The sequence below is a fragment of the Stenella coeruleoalba genome, assembly GCF_951394435.1.
Source record: "Stenella coeruleoalba genome assembly, chromosome: 7".
Taxonomy (NCBI): Eukaryota; Metazoa; Chordata; class Mammalia; order Artiodactyla; family Delphinidae; genus Stenella; species Stenella coeruleoalba.
In genome coordinates this window covers 67,520,997-67,537,614 of record NC_137153.1, presented here as the reverse complement: position 1 = coordinate 67,537,614, position 16,618 = coordinate 67,520,997, and the positions used below count along the sequence as shown (strand labels likewise).

The following is a 16,618-nucleotide window of genomic DNA, read 5'->3' as shown; positions in this document are numbered from 1 at the left end:
CTCAGACTCAGCAATACTACTGAGTCGTTATCAGTGGGGTACAGATTTCCATTTGCTTTTATCTGTGGTCATGATGAATTTGTGCTGCCCCAGGCACACTTCTTACTGTCTTCCAAGTAGCCAGAGGAACAAGTTAGCACAGCAAAATAAACTGGCCTGTGAGGGGATCCCATGGGTGACTTTGGTCCCTGGGTGGCTCAGCTCCCCCAAACAAGCTAGTAACTGAACCCTGGCAGCCATTCTTGAGCTGTTTACTGTGAAAGGCATTTGAGTCAGCTCTATTCCTTCATGATACTACACCTCCTTGGTCCTATTCTTATTTTCTAGGCCTTTCTCACTTCCCCTTCTCTGCCCCTGGCCATTCTGGGCTTCCTGATGCACCTGTAGCCCAAGTACTGCTCCAACCTTCATAAACTCCAAGACTGACACAAAGTTACTGTAGAAAAATCATCAGAGATGCTAAATAGTTAGCCCTGAATGTTAGAAACAACTCTCTACAAATTGACAGTGTGTAGTATGCAGGGTATTCCTGAAATCTCCTGTAGGCATCCACAAGGCCAAACCTAAGGAAACATTTCCAACCCTCATGCAAAACAGACATACTCGAAGGCCAAGAGAAACCACACCGTCTGAGTTACAGGCTTTATTTAAAAATATTTTCTCAAAAAAAATTAATATTAAAAAAAATATTTTCTCAGTAAGAGTTTGTTCCTTTCCCAGAATAATGGAGCACAATAGGTTCTGGCAAGGGTCTCTAGAATATCCCATTTGAACATGTGAATATTAAAATTGTTGAAGTCTATAAAAATGTTTTCAATTTCTTATTGCTCATATTCCTATTACATTGTTGTAGATTATTTTTGCAATCTGAGTCTGATTCTTCCCCATCCTCTTCTAACTCATGCCCTTTTAACCTCACTTTAGGACACTTTCTAAGGCTCTGAGACTGAGCATATGTGACAGTTTTTAAAAATTATTTCTGATTTTGACTTTGTCATTGTCCTCTTAGAGTCAGGCAGCATGTTGCATTGGAAAAACTCCTGCCAGTGATACCAAACACCAAAGTTCTAGTACAAACTACCATTACCAGATGTGAAACTTTAGGTAAATCACTAAGGGCCTCCATTTTCTCAACAGTAAAAATGGGGACTTAGACTAGACCACTTCTAAGGGTCTTCCCTCCCTCTTTAACATCTTGACAATAATTTCAGTATTTGTCATTAAAACTGTTTTGAGTAGATTTGGGACACTGCTATAATCTTTACAAAGTGCAGTTAAGTACTGCACCACTAAGGACCATTCAACATTACACCCAAACACAAACTGAATTGGGTGGAACACCATATAAACTTTATTTATTTGTAATTTTAGTCCCCAGTTGTCTCATTTAAATATGAATTTAAAACATTCAAAACATTTAGGTACTGTGATGTCATAAATTGCATTTTTAATATTACAATATTATTTACTATTGTAAAGTGATTTCCAAAAAGGGTCATTCTACTGTAGAGAATTTCTGGACCCGTATTTATTTCCTTTAAACTATGACAACCTCCACATACACTAAGAGAGTCTCTGTGTTGCTTTAGTTGAACCAACAATGTTTGGGGAGAAATGGGTAGCCACATGGACTGAAGATGAGATTTTTCCCCCCAACTTTGTTCCTAATCACTGACAAAGACACTGGATGAGGCTACCATTATTTTAATCTCTAAATCTTTGCTCATAATCAGACAATAGTTTCTCATCCTTCTCCTTATACACTTTCTGAGAATAATTTCCTTATTCTTCTTGTAATATCACAAAACTTTGTGGTTATAAGCTAGCTGAACAAAGACCCTATCAGGCTCAGTATTTGGAAATGTCAGATGTCTAGTTGTTAATCAGGGCTTATTATTAATGCAAGTTTTAATTAACATAAATGACTAAGGAACAGCTTAAGAATCAGGGCATAAATGTTTGTCTTTTCAATTAAATGATACTGTAAATAATAAGTTAGGGGGAAAGCTTTGGATAATCAGTAATACCAAAGACAATTGGGATATATTTTAATATAGTCGAGTTGCAAAGCCATTAGTTAATAGCTCTGCTTTGATTTTTGCCTCACCACACAATTGGGAGCAAACAGAAGTGTGAGTATGTGCATGTGTTTAGCAGAGGCTCTATTCAGTAACAATTATTAACTCACGGTCAATGCCAAGAAGCCAAGACAAATGAATGGCCTGGTGGTTCAGAGGGGTCTCAGGGCCTGGATATGTTTCACAGCAACACAAATCCCATGTAAGTTATTTAGCCAGTCAACCCTTGCAGGGGACGCAAACCCACTCTTGGTAAGCCCTGGCTAGACTATGTCAGGAATATTTGGACAGCATGATTGAACTTAAGGGGAAAGAAAGACTTACAATTCCAGATTCTGACATGGTCTACAAACCAATGCTAGATATTAGATATCCAGTAGACTACCAGTATGCCTCCCAATCACTTCTTTCCCATGTTCTCCAGAGGCCCCAGATAATCCATGTGGATTAAATGAAAGGAAATCACCTTCTCCCTCTACAACCTCAAACTGGTTTCCTAGTCCTGTTATTATTCCTTTTCATTTTCCTGAATCCATCCCCAAAGCCACGCCTTAGCCATATTTGGGCCCTGGTGAATGCTCAGGTGGACCATTGCAGCAACTGATTGGGCGCTGGGATCTTCCCCCTGCAATGGACTAATCCCGATCCCAATTCAGATTCTTTCACACCCATCACCCTGAAGATAGAGTGCAAACTATAGAGTGTTACACCCAAGGTCCTTCAGGAGTTGAGCTGTGCCTCCAGGCTCACTTCTTAAAAAGTACCCCATGTAAGGAACCTCTTGCTCGCGGCAAACTGAACAACCAGCAGCCGATCCCCGGACTTGACACACATGGACGTGCCTTTAATCAGTCTTCTGACCTTCCTCTTCACTTTCTTATCTTCCTGGAGAAATTCAGTGGATCCTTCAAGATCTGGCCTAAGTTCTCTACAGCTTTTTTTTTTTTTTTTACATCTTTATTGGAGTATAATTGCTTTCCAATGGTTAGTTTCTACTTTATAACAAAGTGAATCAGTTATACATATACATATGTTCCCATATCTCTTCCCTCTTGCGTCTCCCTCCCTCCCACCCCTCTAGGTGGTCACAAAGCACCGAGCTGATCTCCCTGTGCTATGCGGCTGCTTCCCACTAGCTATCTATTTTACATTTGGTAGTGTATATATGTCCATGCCACTCTCTCACTTTGTCACAGCTTACCCTTCCCCCTCCCCATATCCTCAAGTCCATTCTCTAGTAGGTCTGTGTCTTTATCCCTGTCTTACCCCTAGGTTCTTTATGACTTTTTTTTTCTTAAATTTCATATATATGTGTTAGCATACGGTATTTGTCTTTCTGACTTACTTCACTCTGTATGACAGACTCTAGGTCCATCCACCTTTAATTGTTTCAAAACCGCATCTTGCTATGCTTGAGGGTAGTGGTCATTATATTCATAATTGTTTCCCCCCTTCAGATTTCATCTTCCACTATTCTCTCTGGCCTTCTTTCTATTCTCTGGCCATGCCAAGTCTCAGAGCTTTTCCTCTGGCTCTTTCCTTTGCCTAGAGATCTCTTCCCTGTCCCCATATGTGCTCTTCACAGGACTGCCTCATTCAAGTCTTAGCTCAAATGTCACCTCTGCAGAGAGGCAGTCCCTACTGTCCCACATCTAAAGTAGCCTCCCCCAATATTCTTCTAATCATTCTTTTATTATCCTGTTTGCATTTGTCTCCATCAGAAATGAACTTGTTTATCTTCATGTTTATTTGTTCTCTCCCCAGCTCTCCCACTCCTCACTAGAACATATTTATCTGCCTAAGATATAGCAACCTTGTCTATGCATTCACTCATGTAGCCCCAGTGCCTACAACAGTGGCTGACACATAGCAGGTATTAATAAATATCTTTGGAATTAGTGTATGTAGGGTTTGCAACTGTAGGAATGGATATAAATAGGATTATTTTATGAGTATAGGTTTCCTGGTGAGTGGAAATAAAAAGGTGGACATCCTAATCAACCTTCCCCTCCTTCCCACCTCTCTAGAAACTGTGCCCTGAGTCATTATTTGAATGTTTTTACCTTTTGTCTTTCACAATTGTCTTTGCATGTCAAGAATGCATTAAGGCATAACTTTTTCAAGACCTTTTAGAGTATAGACTCTGGAGCCAAACCATTTAGGGTTATGTCCCAGTTCTGTCTGTGTATGACCTTAGGCAAGCAATTCAATCTCTTTATGCCACAGTTTCCACATCTATAAAAATGATGGGGGGCTTCCCTGGTGGCGCAGTGGTTGAGAGTCCGCCTGCCGATGCAGGGGACAGGGGTTTGTGCCCCGGTCCGGGAGGATCCCGCGTGCCGCGGAGCGGCTGGGCCCGTGAGCCATGGCCGCTGAGCCTGCGCATCCGGAGCCTGTGCTCCGCAACGGGAGAGGCCACAACAGTGAGAGGCCCGCGTACCACAAAAAAAAAAAAAAAAAAAGAAAAAAAGAAAAAAAAAAATGATGGGGGCTTCCCTGGTGGTACAGTGGTTAAGAATCTGCCAATGCAGGGGTCACGGGTCCGGGAAGATCCCACATTGCTGCAGAGCAACTAAGCCCATGCACCACAACTACTGAGCCTGCATTCTAGAGCCCACAAGCCAAAACTACTGAGCCCTCATGCCACAACTACTGAAGCCCGCGCGCCTAGAGCCTGTGCCCCGCAACAAGAGAAGCCACTGCGATGAGAAGCCCATGCACCACAACGAAGAGTAGCCCCTGCTCACCACAACTAGAGAAAGTCTGTGCACAGCAATGAAGACCCAACGCAGCCAAAAATAAATAAATTTATTAAAAAAAAAATGATGCCTGCCTCATTGGATTGTTGGGATAATTACAAGAATATGTGCAAAACAATCAGACAATGGCCATGGCAAGTGCAATATACATGTTAATCATTAATATTAGTTGTTTTCTATCATGTGGAGACAGGACACAATTGAGAAATCCAAATAAAAGCAGTATCTGTGGGAGATTACTGTGATGGGGCAAGTGTGTGCAACAGAGAAATGAGAACAACAGAACTTTTGCTTCCAGAAACTCAAAAAAATATAGTTTATTAATTTTACATTTAGATGTTTGTGATACACACACATATAGAGGAAATCTGAAAGTAGAGTACCTCCATGATTTTGTGTTGAATGTTATACATTTTATTTTAAAATAATTTAACAAAGTTCATCTTAAATTTTATTATTTTAAAATAAAAACCATTATATCAAAATCTCAAGCATTTAAAAAATTGTAAAGGCCATGATTCAAGTCAACAATTCTGTATTTTGAGATTTGGTGGGTAAACATGATTTCATTTGTCTATGAAGAATTTACTCTGTTCCCTTCTTGCCTTTTCAAGGTTTTCAAAAGTGATCATTCCTTTTGGCAGCTGCAACTTACTCTTTTCTGTTTCCAGTATGTTCTCGGCTTCACCTTAAATAAAGTACAGAAATGTGCAAGGTGACAAAGGGGTCATCAGCATTTTGTGAGAAGACCTACTTGTTGTGTTCCACTGACATGCTGTAACACTGTGTGGAGGCATGCCCCCAGATCTCACAGTTACATATTTCACCCACTGTCCCCAGTGAAGTGACCTCCCAAAGGAAACACAGTAATGAATTCTGAAGATTCATAAAGAGATAAATCAAATGCCAGAGACTTTGACAGAAGACAGCATTTTAAAATGTAGAAGAGAAAGAATACCAAGTACTATTTTTTTTTCCTTGAAGGAAAGTCAGGATGAAAACATCCTGACTTTCCTTCAAGGAAAAAAAAATAGTACTTGGTATTCTTTAGTTATAAAGAATACTATTAGTTGTGTTAGGATAACTATTAGTTGTGTTAGGAGGGGTTTAAGGTGGTGAAACCCCATATCGTTCTTCTTGTTGCCCCTTATTATATCATAAGTGATGTGAGAAGAAAATAAAGTTTACTAAAAAACTCTAATTTTTCAGGAAAGCTAATCTTTGACTTGAAACTACTTATAAATACCCCAAATAATATTAAATGTTCTTTAGTCCATATATACATACATACACACACATATACACATTTTTATAAACAATTCCTCTTAAATAATAGCTAGTAATTTCTTGGGCACAGTGACATTTGCCAACTTTTATTGTTGAAGACTAGCGAAATTCTGAAAAACTATAATATATGTTGTTGACATTCCATAAACTTTCCTTGGGAATAAAGGCAGTTGTTTTCTTGAAGTATTCCTCTTTTAATGCACAATTAATTTATACTCCAAACCCAACAGGGCAGGCTACAATTTGCAAATTATCACAGCATTCCAACAATCTGCAAACATTTTTTTTCCTCAATCTTAAATAGTAAGTAAAAATCATTATAAAATTGTATGTAATTGGGCAGGCTATTGATGGACAGACTAGATGTTTCCATGAGAGAGTGCCGTCCATATGGCAGATTCTTAGTATATGTTTACAGAATGGCTGATAATAAAGTCAATTAAACAGGAAGTATATATCTTGGGGTCATCTCTAGTTAACAGGGCTATATATATTATAAACTAAACTTTTTAATATGGTAAATTTCCTGGTGGATTCTAAAGTTTTATTTTATTTTTTTTAAACAGGAAATTTCCACAACATTCCTTGGAAGTTAAATTTTTATATTCTATAGACTCTGATGGACCTGTAATAAAATTACTTCCCAATTATACAATCAAAATATTCCTAGAAAATAAATTTGCCCTCCATTAGTAATACATTCAAGTGAATGCTGTATAATAGAGTTGAGATTTCTTAATACTACATACTAACTTTTATGAGGGACTGAGAACTCTAATGTTCTTATAAACAGTGAGACATAGTTGAGCTCAGACTAATGAATTCTTAAGCAAATGAGTAACATGAACCTGAGCAGGTTATTGAAATGAGTTTTAACATAAGTAAATCAGTTTTGTACAGTTAGTTTCCAGCTTAAAATGGAATTGTACTCCAAAAGTTAATTTGTAGATCAGTGTTTTAGAACTCAGAATACATTTTCCCACAGTAATATATGCTATAAATAAATTTCTAGGCCATCAGCAAAACACTGTTTAGCCCACAATATAGCTGAACTATGATACCAATAATGTCTGACCCCAAAGGACATTTTAACATAGTTTCTATGTGGAAAATGTACTTCTATTTTCAAATGGGAATTTTTAAGAACATATAATTCCTCCATTTCCCTAAGTCTGTGCATGAAATGTTCTACTGCCTACTCCCAATACCTGCACCTTCTCCTTTCCCATACTAAACCAGTCCCCACAGAGCCTCAGGGATAGTGATGCGCCTATAGCCCAGGAGAGAACAGGATGGCAAAAATGAAGGCTTGGGAAAGCACTGTTTCCAGCATGCTCTGGGTTGAAGGCTTGAGGATTAGGGAAATAGGGATCCTCATGAGAGGTGTGTAGTGGTGGGAATTTGGAAGACATGGATATCCTAGACTAATGGGAAACTCTGTCTTCTTGGGACAGGAATGGCATCTGTGGCAGCAGTGCTATTTTCTAGGGCAATAAAAGCCAGAGTTCAGTGGGAGCAGTACGGTACTGGTGAAAATTTAACAACCAGCTTTCCAGAACAAAAACAAATGTATGTAAGTTTATTATGTACATAAGTTTATTATAAATTTTACTTCTATGAAATATATGTAGCATACAATTTATAAATGATAATAACATGTACAGTACCCTTTATCATAAATTCTATATAGCAAATTGATCCTCAAAGAATGTTTTTATTGATTTTTGCTGAACTCTTTTATCCATAGCTCACCTAAGCAGTTGATGAGAAAGTATAATTTCAACATGAATGATGGTCGGTGTTTTCATTTACGTTAATGAGTAGGACAAAAGTGAAACAGTGATATTGTGGACTTTGTTGAATCAGATAACAGTTTTTAAATATTAGGACATTCCCTGAATTTTTTATGCTATTCACAACATAATGGATATGGACACAACACACTTTTAAGACTAATATACATCATTAACATTTTCTTCATCATTTTCTTAAGTCTAGACCACGGGTTGGCAGACTTTCTTAAAGGGCCAGATAGTAAATATTTTAGGCTTGTGGGGACTTGCATATCTGTTGCAGTGACTCGGCTCTGTCATGGAAATGGAAAAGCAGAAATGAATGGGTATGTCTGTGTTCCAATAAAACTTTATTTTCAAAAATAGGTGGCCATCCTGCAGACCATAGTTTGTCAGCCCCTGATCTAGACAATCAACAAAATAGTAAGTCAAGCCTTGATTTGGTATTTGTAGATTTCCATGGTGTAAATACTCCCACCATGACCACCTTCAAGCTGACATACCAATGGGATGTCACTGAAGTCAGAGTTGTATCTGTATTTTATTGTGTCTATATATTGTATCTGCATTGCCACCATACAGATACAGTAGATATACATAACTTAAAAGAATAGATATACATAACTTAAGAGTACAGATATTTGTAAAATAATTAGAAACTAAGTTCTGATTATTATTGTTTTTAATATAATTTAATATTATGTATTTTCTGTAATTTATTTAATTGTAAGTTTATATAATTTTTAAAAAAATTTTATTGGCATATAGCTGATTTACAATGTTGTGTTAGTTTATATAATTTAATTTTTAATAATGACTGTGTTTAACAACCAGCTTACAAAATTCCTGAACATTTGACGGTTGGTTCTTGTGAGCTGGTATGAGGTGACTCCAGCATACCACTATGTGAGAGGGGGCAGAAATATCGGTCATTGGTAGCTCAGGGAGAGTCTTGTCAGAATTTTCATAAGTCAAGGGGGTGTGAGGAGTGGATCCTGGAACCAGAAAATGAATCAGAAATTGAGACTCTGGTCTAAGACTTATCAAAGACTTACCTTTCATTCTTTGTATAAGGGTCCCGTAGCCCATGTCATACTGGTAGGCAAGGACAAAGCCTAATGGAACGATAGGGAAGAGGAAGGCAGGCTTCTTCTTTTTAATTGCTCTGATTCAAGAACAAAAAAGAATGAATATCAAGGAATAACCTGTAAATAAATATCTTTGTACTTGATGAAAGGAAATAATTTATCTGCTTTTGGGAAGAATATCCTCCATTTCAGAAGTTACTTAATTCTTCTATGGAAATAGGATTTGCTTACCCATAATCCCTCAGCAGATTCTGCAGTTCTTGGGTAGGGTCTATGATTTGTTCATCTTTATTTGATGTTGAGGCTCAGATTACTCATTTTAAAAATATTTAAGTATTGATATCTATCCCTTAGGGACTGTGGAGATGAATTTGTAGAGACTTCCTTCTGTCTTGGTGCAAAGTCAGTCCTCTCTCTTACTTATAAAATGGAGAAAAGTACAGAAGAAATCTAAGAAACTAAAGGAAGAATTAACTATTACTATCCTGGTTCTACAGAGTTACCGCCAAGGACTAAGCTATCAGGGTTACTTTGTTCGCCTGTACATGTACTATTTGGATCAAAGTCCTATCTTGGCCAACTTAATAATATGATCATGGCAGAGACAAAAAGAAGTAGAAGAAAATTTTAAAGTAAGTAGCAAATATACCCAGCTGTTAAAGAGATGGTTGCAATGCCAAAAAAAGTTCCAAAATATTTGAGGAATTCCCGAGACCAAGCAATCTGCATAGCCATTTGTCTTTCTCTCGTTTCATTCTGCATCATTAGCTGCCTTTCCAGCTGAGGACAAAACAAAAGACAAAGTGTGGTTATTCATCTTTTGAATCCGAGCACAGAGTTAATAATCTGCTTTTCTAGTGGATTTTCTTTCTTCAGTAGCTTTAATTCATGTTTTTTCTTTTTTTAATCTCAAGAGACTTTGACTAAAGTCCTTCTGGACTGCTATCCCCAACTGTAATCTTGGCAGTGAAATCTGGAATATATATGGAATAAGTATGATATTCTTCTTCAGCTCTTGTATGCATGTAGTCTGGAACGTTTATCCAAGCCCAAAATATATGTTCAGCTTACTATATGAAATGTGAGAAAAATATCTATGTGCCTTTAAATACAGAAACACTTTATTGGCCTTAATTACCGTTTGCACTGAAATCATTTTGTCTTCCAAAACCATCCAGCTCCACACTGAAATTCACTTGAAGTATTGGGTCCATATTGCATCATAATATGATGGTAGAGGGGTATTATTTTGAGATATCAATAGAGATTTTTCTTTGCCACATTTTTCTTGTTGCCTCAAGTCCTTCACCACTTTAGTCAGTGCCTTTCACTGCCTTAGAACAGAAAGCAGATACAGCGCAGAACACAGGAGACTGTATTTCTGAATGGATTTTTTAGAAAATACATAGGAGAAGCAACAGTCTGAAAGCCCAAGCCCATTATTTTGAAAGAGTTAGATTCTTGAGAGAGAAAAGAGCTCTTTTTAAATTCTCAAATCTTGGCACTGTGTATCATTAGCAAAGCCTAGAGGATAGCAAGCATATAAACCATAGTGTGAGAGGAATGAGTAATAATGTGACTCAATTTTCCTTCCATGCCTTCTTTCTCCTGTGGGAAGGAACTGGAAGAGGAGAATGAGATTTTATGAAAAAAGATGGGGCTTGGTTCCGTGACTCCTCGTGGGGGTTAAAGCCCCAGGGGATGTGATGGATTTTGAATTTGAGAATCCTCAGACAGAGAGCATTTGTAGTTCTGCCTCCTGTCAAGAATTCTGGGAAGGGGCATCTGTCCGCCTGCCGATGCAGGGGACACGGGTTTGTGCCCCGGTCCGGGAAGATCCCACACGCCGCGGAGCGGCTGGGCCCGTGAGCCATGGCCGCTGAGCCTGCGCGCCCGGAGCCTGTGCTCCGCAACGGGAGAGGCCACAACAGTGAGAGGCTCACGTACCGCAAAAGAAAAAAAAAGAAAAAAAAAAAAAAAAGAATAAAAGTAAAGTAAAGCAGAAATGGTTGCAGAGCAGATCTAGGCTTATAGAAGAAGGCCTGAGAGAGGCCACCCCAGTCTCCCTCAGTTGCCAAGGGTTGTGGATAAAGTCTGCAAGGTTCCCAGGTCAACCTGGATAGGGTCATAGAAGGTAGCTGATAATTGAAAGCATGTGGCTTACCAGAGAGTCACCAAAGCCTAGGGCCCAGGAACCCAATAATAGACACTTGGGTAAAAACTAAGGCTATTCAGAAACTCTGAATACCCTAACTTTACTTATCTATAAATCTGAAACTATTCTAAAATTTAAGTTTATTTTTTTAAATGGTTATAAACAAATCTTATATTCTAGGTCTCTACTCTCTACCAATAAGAATAGAAGCAATCATCTCCATATATCAGAGAAACTGTGAAAATCAGCTAGACTGCAATAAACTAAGTCTAGAGTTGAAAAAAATCCATGCAGACCCTCTCTTTCATGGGCAAAAAATCCTGATGAAGGACATCATTGAGTTATAATGCTAATTATCAATTAAAACTTTATTAATTACCACATACTTTATAAAATTGTATTTAAAGTCACAGGTCTAAGTCCAAATACATTTTAAAATTCAAATTAATTAATAAATTTTATCACCAAACTTTTTCAATAGCCATAAAGGGATAATTACATTAATGTAATTATTAATTTACCAGTAATAGGCATTATTTAACTAAATGTACATTCATTTTCACCCTTCTTCCCCAAATATTGACGCTAATAACAAGAGCAAAAGAGAACATGTACAGTAAGTTTCTGTAACAGTCTTTAACCCAAATCATAAATATAAAATTCTTTATCCTATTTTAAAAGAATTTTACACCTTTTTATAATAATTATTTTCCTATCTCTGTTACTTTTGATACTGCTTTATAGGACAATTTGAAATTAAAATGTTCCTCATTATGACTTCAGACTAAGATGATTTTACAGGCTTAGCTGGTACTAGTTTAACAATTACAGAGCCACAATTAATTTTAAAGAGAATATAATAAAAGGGAGCTAGCTTATTAAAAATTATTGTTCAGGGCGCAGTGGTTAAGAATCCGCCTTCCAATGCAGGGGACATGGGTTCAATCCCAGGTCCAGGAAGATCCCACATGCCACAAGAGCAACTAAGCCCGTGCACCACAATTACTGAGCCTGTGCTCTAGAGCCCGCAAGCCACAACTACTGAGCCCGCGTGCCACAACTGCTGAAGCCTGCGTGCCTAGAGCCTGAAGCTCACACACCCAGAGCCCGTGCTCCGCAACAAGAGAAGCCACCGCAATGCGAAGCCCGCGCACTGCAACCAAGAGTAGCCCCCACTCGCTGCAACTAGAGAAAGCCTGCGCGCAGCAGCAAAAACCCAACGCAGCCAAAAGTAAATAATAAATGAATTAATTTAAAAAATCATCATAGCGTTTCTTTAAAAAAAAAATCATTGTTCATAGTAGGAGAAACCACATTCTGACCACCTTCATAAAACTGTTACATCCACTCTTTCTTGTGTATTTTAACTCTTCAGATTTTTTTGTTTAAAAAATATTAAGGGCAGCCACAAAATTACTGACCTCAGTAATTTGTCAATCTTTTGAGTCTCAGAAGGGGCAACTATGTAAAAATCCACAGACCATTTAATACGTTTCCCTTTAATACAATCTTAAAATGATTAAATTTCATGTGGACACATAAAACATTTTCACAGCACAAAAAAGGCAATGACATTGTCCTATAAATTATCTTCATTGTAGTTTTAATTTTTTATTAATTAGAGCCTTTCCTATTTTTGAGAAATAATTAGGCCAACCTTGAAAAAAATCCGTATACTTCTGTGTTTTTAGTTTCCAACAGTCTTTTAACTTATGCATAATATATTCACATGTAATAGAAAAGATGTCTTTCTATTTGCTTAACTGGACAATACCAAAAAGCTATTCTGCATGTTTTGTCACAAAAGAGATTTTGTTTTATCGGAAATGAATATTTTATATTTGTCTATGCCTTTTTTAAATTAACAGAGACATTATTGATACCTTCTAAACTAAAAGCAAAATCAGAATTTCAGGTAAACAAACCATAAAGATCATTAAAATAAAGCAACCATAATGAAAGCTGTGACAAGTGGCATTTAAGTTTAACTTGCTCTACAGATGTTTTAAATGTTCAACATCCAGTAAGTAGTTTGGGAAGAATCTGGAACGGGAAATGAATAACAAATTGAAGCTTTTTAAAAATAAATCCAGGGCTTCCCTGGTGGCGCAGTGGTTGAGAGTCTGCCTGCCAATGCAGGGGACACGGATTCGAACCCTGGTCTGGGAAGGTCCCACATGCTGCGGAGCAAGTAGGCCCGTGAGCCACAACTACTGAGCCTGCGTGTCTGGAGCCTGTGCTCTGCAACAAGAGAGGCCTGCGCACTGCGATGAAGAGTGGCCCCAGGTCGCCGCAACTAGAGAAAGCCCTCGCACAGAGACGAGGACCCAACACAGCCAAAAATAAATAAATAAATAAATAGATTTAAAAATAAGTCCATTGTTTAATCAATGACTTATGAAAATAAAAAAATTGAAGTATTATTCAGAAGCTTAAAAGCTTTGGTTACAGCATCTTGTTACATACCTTCCAATAAAGATTACAACACAATTAAATCCACTCTTATTCTCAGATGTTTGTAAACAATAAGGTCACCCTATGTAAAAACTAAGAATTCCAGTTTAGCAAAAGCCCTTTATATTACTTATGGATTCTAAAATATATGGACTTTCTCCAGCAAGATCAGAAGATGCTGACAAGATGAGTAGAGCCTGGGAAAGAACGAAAGATCAATGACGTTCTCGTCCGTTATCTAAAATTCTGTAAAGACATAGCTGCTAACAGTGTCTGGTACATTATAAATGCTATTAACAAGTTGAAGACAATTCCAGAACTTAAGTAAAAAATGATAATAAGCATATTTTCTTTTATCCTGGATTTCATTTTAAAGAGTACATATTTCTTACTTTGATAATTAACGTTCCTCTATGTCAATCCTAGCTGTGCACAAAGCTAAGACCTCTATTCTATAATACTTAGAACAAAAAATCTTAGAAACAAAATATGCTTCAAAAATAAAATTAGAAAATCATTAAGGTAGTGTAAGATGCTTACTTCTACTTTATTGTGGCAGCTGATACACTGATAGAAATAATAATGTGGTTCACCAGGTGCTAAGCACTGTACTTAATTTACATATATTGACTTTCCTGCAAAACCCTATGAGGCTGGTCTATGAGTTAAAGATAATGGAATCCACTCCAATTAGTAATTTAAACAGAATGGGACTTATTGCAAGGTATTTGGCAGGTTAAGAATTTCTAGGGGAGCCATGGAAGTTAGTTTGTGTCCTATACTATCAGGAATAACATAGCAGGGAGAAATGCTCAGCCAGAACAGGGGACTCTCCTATGGGAACCCCACAGCTACTGCCTTCTGTCATAGATGCTCAGAACCAAATACTGAAATTCCACCTCCACATTCCCAAATGTCAGCTCCACTACAGTGATTACAAGAAGATCCAACATCTTCTAGAAGCTTTATACTGCCCATGTCCACCTCCCAGGTTTCCTTCAGGTGTGCCTAGATGGCAGAACCATGTCAGATGTGAAACCCAGCTGCAAGAGTCTGAGAAATCTGCCTCTGGCTTTCCAGCCTCTGTTGCCATAAGGGAGTTGGATGGAATGGAAGCTGAGCAGAGGATGTATTGACTCAGTTTACAGTTGAGGAAACTGAGGATCAGAGTTCGACTGATTTTCCCTGTGGCCTCAGTTATCAAATGGCAGATCTAGGATTCAAACCCAGGCCTGCCTGTTCCAAGGCCCAACCTTGCAGTCTACTCTCAGTACACTGGCAGTAATCAAGTCAATGTGGAAAATGGGAGTAAAGCAGGCAGGGTATGTCGTTACCATCTGAAAAGCCTTTGGCCTTCTATTATAATTAATACAAGAATTTTAAAAAGACACTGCGTAATGAGCTCTAAATTTATGGGGGTACAGGCTGACCTGAATTACTCTGTTTAATTCCCCTTAAAAGAGCCTCTCTACACACTGTCTCTGATTTTATGCCCCCATCCCTGTAGTGATTTCAGTGACCAGCACTCTCTGAATGTGAGCCTCCTAAGGCCCCTGTGACCTCCTCCTCGTCATATCTAATTTCTCAGAGAACTGGGGGCAACCACCACATCCAAATAATGACCATGGCCTGGAGACTTGATTTCTAAACATTTCTTGAGATGTGGCCTCTCCTACGCTGTTGTGCAAGCGTGTGTTTGGGGCTCAGGCCAAGGGCCCTGGGAGAGAACAAGGCCAGCCCGTGGCTCTATAAGGAAACTAGTGTCTGTGCTCAAGGTGAGGGCAGAACAGGAAGCTAAGGAGGTTCTGAAAAGTCAAGACCTGCTCCCCTTCCATAAATGAAATACAAAGGGGAAAGGCAACTCCTAAAGACACAGAGGTACTAGAACCTTTTCCAGAGAAGGTCCTTCAAATCCTTTATTTGTTTACTTTCCCCTAGAATTTTTTTCTCATCCATCTCCTCTTGGTCTTCTCAGCTCCTGGTGATATTATCACTTTCCAGGATCCAGCTACCACTTCTTGCTGATGACATCTGAATTCTAAATCTCTACCCTGGAGCTCTTTTCAGTGGTATATTGTGTTTCCAACTGTCTTCTGAGCATCTCCACGGGGAGATAGACAGCCAAGTCTTACCTAGATGTCTCTGCACACCTCTAAATCCAGCCTTCTTCCTGCTGTACCTGCTCCAGCTCAGAGCATCATTACCCATCAACAAAAGCACTATATTACCACCAATCTGTCTCTATCCTAGTTTCTTCTCCCTCCAATCCATCTTTTATATGGCTCTCTCTATATTTATTTACATTTCTATTCCTATCTCAAAAGCAATCTCATGTTACTTTCCTGCTTAAAAAATTTTACTGGTTCTTTAATTCCTAGACATAACACGGCCTTTAAAAATCCTATTCCAATTTACCTCTTGGGCTTCATGTCCTGACAGTCTTCCCCTAGACCACAGCCAACAATCCTTACCCAGACTAGGCACGTTCATCTTTCCACAGCTTTTTGCTCATAGAAAGAGACAGACATTGGAGTCACTTGGACTGGGTTCAAATTCTAGTTCTGTCACAAACTTGCTATGTGATTGTGCACAAGCCCCCTAAATGTCTTGACTCCAATTTCTCTATATCTAGGAGCAACATAGTTACCTTACAGGGATGCTCTCCTAAAGAAGATGGCATATTTGAAAGGGAGTTTTGCACCGCAGGCATTGGAATGTGTTAGCCCCTCTGTCTTGCTTTCTCCTCTTGTCTCCTGTCCCAATGGTTACCTAGCCTTTTTCCTTCACTATCTTCCCTCTCTCTTTCTAGGACAGTTCACCTGTTTTCTGACTTCAAAGTTTCTCTTTGCTGAAGATGCCCACATCTCTATCCAGAGCCCCATCAACTCACTGAGCAATGCTGCCAGCTGCAGCTGGCTGACTTGTGTTCCTGGTACTACACTGAATTCAGCACTCCCTGCACTGTGACTGTTAGTTCCTCCAGACCAGCCCCCCTGCCAGCTCC

At 38.6% G+C, this 16,618-nt stretch overlaps 1 protein-coding gene across 5 annotated transcripts in view; it reads right to left on the bottom strand.

The window, feature by feature from the left end:
- Positions 1–5,133: 5,133 nt before the first annotated feature.
- The window catches only part of PLGRKT (plasminogen receptor with a C-terminal lysine), a 50,048-nt gene continuing 38,563 nt past the window's right edge, over positions 5,134–16,618 (bottom strand). For 4 of the 5 annotated variants that reach the window (XM_079927486.1, XM_079927487.1, XM_079927489.1 and 1 more), the window contains 3 exons: positions 9,655–9,785; positions 8,973–9,082; positions 5,134–5,525 (listed from right to left, as the gene is read on the bottom strand). In XM_079927486.1, the coding sequence (XP_079783612.1) occupies positions 5,404–5,525; positions 8,973–9,082; positions 9,655–9,785 (363 nt within the window). In that variant the 3' untranslated portion in view covers positions 5,134–5,403. Of the gene's footprint in view, positions 5,526–8,038; positions 8,211–8,972; positions 9,083–9,654; positions 9,786–16,618 lie in introns of those variants that run through there. The other variant, XM_079927490.1, reaches the window with a different exon arrangement.